We start from the raw sequence: 8,848 nt of genomic DNA on the forward strand, positions 1-8,848 counted from the left end.
ACTTATGTTAACTTTGCTTTTCTGGTTGTGTTTTAAACTGGAGATTCGTACTCTTTGTAATTTGTTTACTGTACATCTGCTTCCTCTCCTAAAGTCACTAAGGCTGGAGAACCTTATTTCCTTCTTAGGTGTTTACACAGCGACAGTGCATTCTCAGCTGCACTTAATTGGGTCTGTGGGACACTGTCCCTATCACATAAAAGTTTCTCTATCCCACATCCCTCTTTCTAACTTTAAATTGCTTTGGGATTTGGGGAACAATTATAATAGATATAGCGTGACAAATATTTATTCTGCTACATCTATGGAATCTGGCATATTTGTTGAATCTTCAGAATACTGAAGCTAATTCTATAAAAATGTAACTGGTTCTTGTAAGGGGTGAAAATTTATCATTCTAAGGGTGAGTCAATTAAGTCCATTAAAGCCTTTCTGTAATGAAAGGCATTCATTATTATGCATTAATAATACAAATGGCCACAAGTCATGTAGCAAATACTTCTGTGAATTACTACCTTATATTGTAATTTTTATAACTGTTACTCTTTAAAGAAACTTCCACATATCTTTTGTTATAATATGTAATGTAATATGCGGAGAAGGGTAAGGTATTTATATGCCATATCTAAAATCCAAAACAGATTATAAAGTGAGATTCTTACTCTAAGGCTGTAATTCTAATCTGAGTATTTTTCTTGATGCTAAATCTATTTCATTTGTACTTCAGTGATTGTTGGGTGCCCCCGTTACCACGAGTGCTGACACTAGTGGGTATCTAGTTAAGACTGTTGTTTGTTATGACTGACTAAAAGATGCTGAAAGATAATTAAAATCTGTAACTAGCCAACAATTTAGGTACATTAAGTTACCCTGAACTCGACTCTAAATTCTGCAGGGAGAAATGGCTCAGAAAATAAGAGTTGATGCATTCAGTTAAAAGCCTGAGTGTGTCTAGTCACTGTGTTTGAGGAAAGGTGTGAGCAAGGCATACAAACTGATTCCTCCTGTTACTTATTTCCTATCCAGAAGTAAATCCACTTAGAGTGTCAGGAGCAGAAGAAAACCAAAGACAGCAAGACAAGGCTTGGTTCTGGGTGGTTTTGAGTAGGTGATGGGATTTCAGACAAGGAGAAAGAGACTGAAATCTGTGACAGGAGAAGCCATTTAGGTCATCTAAGATGCATCATCATGACATTTGTCTGGATGAGGAAGATGGTCTCCAAATGCCTGGATTCCACTATGATAGGAATCAGCATGGCCACATGTCCTGCTGAGTCAATGTGCCTCCTTCCCTTTCATGTCTCTGGATGGATCCATCTGCTAATGTCTCTGATCAAGTGAATGTCTCTTGAGCAATTTCTGAAATTCACTTTCAGGGAAATTTGATTTATCATGTATATTAGATAAGTGTTAATTCATTGCCCCAGGACTGTGGACAGTGTTGAATCAATACAGTTCATTCACCATCAATACTAATTTCCCTATGGTTCTTGCTGGGTACCCTCTGTTGTGGACAATAGGATGTCTACAGATATGTTTACCATGTCAGGGGACGCTTTTAATGGTCCCCATTTACTACTTTCCTAGATGTGCTAACCCTCACACCCTCACAGAGACGGCCTTGAGAAAAATGGATCTGCAGCCAATCTGCCTTTTCCTAACTCAGGCTCAGCTTGCCATATTACTTTTGCCCATCTTCGTTTCCTTGCCAAACCTATCTGATTCTTTCCATATTTCTAGCTCTAGAATGTCCAGAGCACTCCTATGAGTCTCCTTTGATGATTATTTCTTTTTTTTTCTTTTTTCAGAGCTGGGGACCGAACTCAGGGTCATGAGCTTTCTAGGTAAGCGCTCTACCACTAAGCTAAATCCCCAACCCCTTGATGATTATTTCTAATAAACATCAATCTTCTCGGAAATGTATAATTTTAATCTAAAATACAGTATGTAAGCCTTTTTATATATCGCTCTATATACCTTTTCTGTATTCTAAATTCCATCGCCAACCTCATAATGTCAATACCTTACATTATTTTTTATTGACCCTTATTGTTTTTGGAATGAGATTGACTTCAAGGTAAGCTATTATAGCAACATTCGAAAATGTTATGGTAGTTTGGTACAAAACGACTATGCATTTGAAAAAGAGTCTTTAAATTTCTCTACTATTTATCATTATGTTAATATGGAGTTTCTATAAAATGCAAAAAAATTAATATTCTGGAATCTCTCAAGGTTTCTATGCCAGCCTTTATAATGTGGCAAGATGGAACATATTTGAATCAGAAGAAAACCAGAAGCATCAAATGAAACAACTCTGTGTTTATGTCTTTCATTAATACTATCTTTAAGTTGTTTTAAACAAGTAAATTGCCAAATGAACTCTCATGCTTTGCCAAGATTCACCATCACATTTGGATCTGGTCTATGTAATGGTTTTGTCATAGGAACAATCATACAAGATGCTTAGTGTGGGCTAAAGTATGAAGGTAACAGCTATGCATTTGATTTGGTGTTCATTTCAGCTTATAACACTTATTTTTGTAAGTAAATTTGATAATATGTAATTCAAAGGACTAATAGTGTATTCAACTAATAGTGTATGCATAAAAGGAAATATTATTTGAAAAATAAAATTTACTATAAAATTTTGACTATTATCAACCACTGACTCAGAATTACAGTCTTCTTCTTAAAGTAGACTTTTGCTTTGTCTTCTTCATTACTAGCTTGCTAGGGCAGATGGAATGAACAAGTCAAGTGTACAGTGAGTCATTAGGCAGGGGTTTGGAAACATCAGTTTAGGAATGTATTCTCAATAATAGAAAGAATTGCTTTTGAATGTGCCTCTTAAATGGGTAGATGTTGGCAATGATCATGCCTAATAAAAACATTCTCAATTTCACTATGTTCAATACCATACATTATTGGGGGTATCAATGTCTGAGATTAAGAAATGAACCCTTTCTAATACATGAAAAATAATTCTTCAGGTACTTTGCACTACTTGTTTTGGGGGCAGTGAATATGTTCTATGGTAGATTTTCCAATGATGGCTGACCATGGATGACATGGATAAAAATAACCAGACATTTGTTTCTGAATTCCTTCTTTTGGGCCTTTCTGGATACCCAAAGACTGAGATAATTTATTTTGTTATCATTCTTGTTATGTATCTAGTGATTCTAACTGGCAATGGTGTTCTGATCATAGCAAGCATCTTTGATCCCCATCTTCACACGCCCATGTACTTCTTCCTGGGCAACCTCTCTTTCCTGGATATCTGCTACACAACATCTTCTGTTCCTTCAACATTGGTGAGCCAAATTTCCAAGAAAAGAAACGTTTCTTTCTCTGGTTGTGCAGTGCAGATGTTCGTTGCTTTTGCAATGGGCTCAACAGAATGTTTGCTTCTTGGCATGATGGCTTTTGATCGCTACGTTGCCATCTGCAACCCTCTGAGATACTCCATCATCATGAGCAAAGAGGTGTATGTATCCATGGCATCTGCATCATGGTTCTCTGGTGGAATCAACTCAGTTGTGCAAACATCCCTTGTCATGAGGTTGCCTTTCTGTGGGAATAATGTTATTAATGATTTTACTTGTGAGGTCTTAGCTGTCCTCAAGCTAGCATGCGCTGATATATCTCTCAATATTGTTACCATAGCGATATCAAATATGGCCTTTCTGGTCCTTCCACTACTACTCATCTTTTTCTCCTATGTGTTCATCCTCTATACTATCTTGAGAATGAACTCAGCCACCGGGAGACGCAAGGCATTCTCCACCTGCTCTGCCCACCTGACTGTGGTGGGCATATTTTATGGAACTCTCTTCATTATGTATATGAAACCCAAGTCCCAAGATCTGACTGGGGAAGACAAATTCGGAATTTCAGATAAGGTCATTTCTTTATTTTATGGACTTGTTACACCGATGCTGAATCCAATCATCTATAGTTTGAGGAATAAGGATGTTAAAGCTGCCATAAAATACATACTGAAACAGAAGTATATTCCATAAAGATAACAGCAAACACAGGTTTTTGTGTTGTAAGCATGAGATTGACTTACCTGCAAATCTGTAACAATGGTTTAATTCAATATTTATTCACTTTGAAAAAAATCTTGGCTACTTAGTTACCTTCCAGAGATGGAAAGTAAGTGCCTAGTGTTGAAGACACCATGTACTTCAGAAACAGGGATCAAAGACTCTTGAGGGGGACCTTAAAGCCTGCTCCCTGAGGTCTAGCTTTCATGGTACCAGAAAGCTGCAAGGTGTGTAAAGAGGGAGACAAGCAACAGTCTTACTCAGCTTTTTTCCCTATGAACCATTTCGATGAACAGCATACACAGTAATGTACAGGGCACAGTAATGGCATACATGTCTTCTTGGTGACCAACAGTTCTCTAATTGGCCTTATTACCCACCCAACTGAGAGATCATGCTCACTTCAAGAAATCAAACTAACTACTCAGTGCTAATGAAATCACCATTGTTCAGGAGAATCAACAGCCATTAACCAGCTAAGTCTCTGACAACAGTCTATATACATTTGCTGTTGTACCCACAGGTAAGTGGAGTTTTCATTCCTCATCAAGGACAGTTTTCTTTTGGAACAGAAAAGAGACCATTAAAAAAAACACCACTAATAAACATGCAGAGTTGAGGAGCCCAGTCCCATTAGATGCATCAACGAGACACTTCTATGCTTATGGCTCTAGGAATATTTCCAAAGACATGAATGAGTGATTGTAGTGGCCGGAATACCAGCAACTTTGCTGTGAGACTGTGTCCCTCAGTAAAACCAGAAGCTACACATGTAATGTCTCACCAATGTGAGTGCCCGAATATGACCTGAATAAAGAAGACACTAATAAATATTCCAAGCTGCACAGGGAAGAGCTCACAATGCCACAACCCCTCACAAAGAACCCAAGGAATTCAGTAAATCTGGGATGGGTGACATAGCCTTTCCCAGGGAAGAGCACACCAGTTAGTTATACAGTTCCAAATAGTAATCCCTGAAAACAAGCAGGGAGGTAGCCTTATACAGACCAAACAGGTTGTTTTTAGCAGTTTATGTATATAAATATACATATTGGCTAGTGATAAAGTCAAAGAAAATATGTGTTCCTGTAATAACAATTCGTTAAAATGACCATAAATTTGAGAGACAGGAGGAGTACATGAGGGGGTTTAGAGGGAGGAAACTGAAGGGAGAATTGTAATCAATGTATAATCTCAGAAATAAAATAAAAAAAGAGAACCCTTGTTTAGAGAGAGATATTTTCATTCTTTCCCCTCACTAGTCACACTCAGGTAAATTTACTGAGGATTAGAGTTTGCTCCAAATGGATCTACACACGTGTCTTCATGTCTCACACACCATGAACTGCAATTACAACCCTATCCTTGATAAAGTCTGAATTAAGTGCATCCAGTGGGCTGTGTGGAAATACTGGGGAAGATGACATCTAAACTCAGGAAGCAGACAGACAAATGTGCAAATGTCTCTATTCCCAAACTCTAATTAACTTTTTGGTTAGATTATTCATTCTTTCAAATTCAGAGTTAACTTGCTAGTGATAAACAAAGTAAGTCAAGTTCCCAGCTTTCCTTGAGGTTTTACTAAGTTGGAAAACACAATTACGGAGGTCAGTGTCATAGTAAGTGAAGTTCAAGTGCCACAGGGAGGAATCCCAGCTACTGTTTCTTAACTGAGCTTTTATCTAAAGCCATTCACTACTAGAGCCACATGTATGCCCTAATATCCACTCCATTAGCATTGCTAACGTCTTCCACATGCACATCTACAAGAAGAGATCAGGGAAGAAGAAGAATTGGAGATGATCAATGAGTGATGGGAGGGATTTCTGTACTGCCCCTGTGAGAGAGTGGTTAGCTTCAATTCCACCTAAGGCAGAGGATCCTGAAAGAGAGCCGGTTCCAGTTCCATATGGAGTGATTGGGAGGCAGGAAGGGCTGATATCAGGTTTGATAAGTTGATGCCTGCTGTATCCTCAGGAGTGCAGACTGGCAGAGGAGGTCGTCTAGAAGAGATAACAGTGGGCGCACACAGCCAAAGCCAACAGAAATGCGTTCACATCTCCATGAGAAATTCTCACAAATTCAGGAAGATTAAAATGGTCAGTGATTAGTCAGATAAAATCAGTTAATATTTTCAAATAAGTCGAAACTCCAAAATAAATTGAATATAAGTTGTCCTTTTCTATAGACAACTTGTCGAAAGGAGCGATCTGAGCTCAGGGTAAAGGTGGACGGCCCTGCCCAGGCTCATGGATATCACTTCGCTCAAGGCGAGAGCAGGACTTTGACTTTATTCTCCAATCCCTTTCTCTTGTCCTGTTTGTCCTCATCTCTCCACATCTCCCCTGAAATGTTTCATTCTTTACTCAGCACTAACCTTCTGGGAGGTCCAGGTTTATAGGTTAATGATGAACCTCCTGAATCCTGTCTTCTTCTCTTGTTGCTCTTGAAAAGGAATTGTGTTAGTGCAGAGACCCTATAGAGAGTTGTGGTTATGTCCCAATATCATTGATCCATTTCTGCCAATGGCCTTCCACCAACATATTCCGGTTTCACTCTTTCTAAGCCTTTATCTTTACCTTTGTTAATAAAAGCTAGGTTTGTTAATTTAATTGTTATTTATGCAGGGAGCACATGTACAATGAAGTATATGAAGGTCAGAGGACAACTTGCATGAGTTGATTCTCTCCAGAATGTAGGTCATGGGGGCAGGGCATGTCAAGCTTATTTACTAAATAAGCTATCTTGATGGGATGTCTGTTACTTTTGACTATTATCAGGCTTTAAGCCTGTGGAAACATTATTTCTTTGTTTTGGCCAACCCCTCCAATCTCACCTTAAGTTTTATGTCACAATATCAAGAATGTCCCCAACTTACATGCAGTTTTTTTTTCGTTATTAACTTGAGTATTTCTTATTTACATTTCGATTGTTATTCCCTTTCCCGGTTTCCAAGCCAACATACCCCTAACCCTTCCCGCTCCCCTTCTTTATGTGTGTTCCCCTCCCCATCCTCCCCCCATTACCGCCCTCCCCCTAACAATCACGTTCACTGGCGGGTCAGTCGTAGCAGGACCAAGGGCTTCCCGTTCTCCTGGTGCTCTTACAAGGCTATTCTTTGCTACCTATGAGGTTTGAGCCCAGGGTCAGTCCATGTGTAGTCTTTGGGTAGTGGCTTAGTCCCTGGAAGCTCTGGTTGCTTGGCATTGTTGTTCATATGGGTTCTCGAGCCCCTTCAAGCTCTTCCAGTCCTTTCTATGATTCCTTCAACAGGGGTCCCGTCCTCAGTTCAGTGGTTTGCTGCTGGCATTCGCCTCTGTATTTGCTGTATTCTGGCTGTGTCTCTCAGGAGAGATCTACATCCGGCTCCTGTCGACCTTCACTTCTTTGCTTCATCCATCTTGTCTAAATGGGTTGCTGTATAAGTATGGGCCACATGTGGGGGAGGCTCTGAATGGGTGTACCTTCTGCCTCTGTTTTAAACTTTGTGTCCCTATTCCCTGCCAAGGGCATTCTTGTTCCACTTTTAAAGAAGGAGGGAAGCATGCGCATTTTGGTCATCCGTCTTGAGTTTCATGTGTTGTGTGCATCTAGGGCAATTCAAGCATTTGGGCTAATAGCCACTTATCAAAGAGTGCATACCATGTGTGTTTTTCTGTGTTACCTCACTCAGGATGATATTCTCCAGTTCCATCCACTTGCCTATGAATTTCATAAAGTCATTGTTTTTGATAGCTGAGTAATATTCCATTGTGTAGATGTACCACATTTTCTGTATCCATTCCTCTGTTGAAGGGCATCTGGGTTCTTTCCAGCTTCTGGCTATTATAAATAAGGCTGCTATGAACATAGTGGAGCATATGTCTTTGTTATATGTAGGGGCATCTTTTGGGTATATGCCCAAGAGAGGTATAGCTGGGTCCTCAGGTAGTTCAATGTCCAATTTTCTGAGGAACCTCCAGACTGATTCCCAGAATGGCTGTACCAGTCTGCTATCCCACCAACAATGGGGGAGTGTTCCTCTTTCTCCACATCCTTGCCAGCATTTGCTGTCACCTAAGTTTTTGATCTTAGCCAGTCTCACTGTTGTGAGGTGAAATCTAATAAAGGTTGTTTTGATTTGCATTTCCCTTATGACTAAGGATGTTGAACACTTCTCTAGGTGTTTCTCAAGCATTTGGCTTCCCTCAGCTGTGAATTCTTTGTTTAGCACTGAACTCCATTTTTTTCCAGGAATTTTTACTTTACTCATCACCTTGAGTATTTATTCACTAAAGCCAGAAATTTTTTTTCATTTTGTTCTTTTTTTCTTTATTAACTTGAGTATTTCTTATTTACATTTCTATTTTTATTCCCTTTCCTGGTTTCCGGGCCAGCATCCACCTAACCCCTCCCCCTCTCCTTCTCTATTGGTGTTCCCCTCCCCATCCTCCCCCCATTACCGCCCTCCCCGAAACAATCACGTTCACCAGGTGTTCAGTCTTGGCAGGACCAAGGGCTTCCTCTTCCACTGGTGCTCTTACTAGGCTATTCATTGCTACCTATGAGGTTGGAGCCCAGGGTCAGTCCATGTATAGTCTTTGGGTAGTGGCTTAGTCCCTGGAAGCTCTAGTTGGTTGGCATTATTGTTCATATGGGTTCTTGAGCCTCTTCAAGCTCTTGCAGTCCTTGATCTGATTCCTTCAGTGGGGGTCCCGTTCTCACTTCAGTGGTTTGCTGCTGGCATTCGCCTATGTATTTGCTGTATTCTGGCTGTGTCTCCCAGAACTCCATTTTCTAATAGGGTTAATTGTCTC

The 8,848-nt window shown here is 39.8% G+C and overlaps 1 protein-coding gene across 1 annotated transcript; it reads left to right on the top strand.

Moving 5' to 3' along the window:
* The first annotated feature begins 3,071 nt into the window (after positions 1 to 3,071).
* On the top strand, positions 3,072 to 4,025 carry Or13c3e (olfactory receptor family 13 subfamily C member 3E). Its single transcript, NM_001000855.1, has one exon. The coding sequence runs from the start codon at positions 3,072 to 3,074 to the stop codon at positions 4,023 to 4,025; it is 954 nt and encodes a 317-aa protein (NP_001000855.1).
* Positions 4,026 to 8,848: the final 4,823 nt, after the last annotated feature.

This window comes from Rattus norvegicus, chromosome 5, assembly GCF_036323735.1.
Source record: "Rattus norvegicus strain BN/NHsdMcwi chromosome 5, GRCr8, whole genome shotgun sequence".
Classification (NCBI taxonomy): Eukaryota; Metazoa; Chordata; class Mammalia; order Rodentia; family Muridae; genus Rattus; species Rattus norvegicus.

Bases quoted from the DNA above. Each gene is read 5' to 3' on its own strand.
- Or13c3e (NM_001000855.1), top strand. From the start codon at position 3,072: ATGGATAAAAATAACCAGACATTTGTTTCTGAATTCCTTCTTTTGGGC.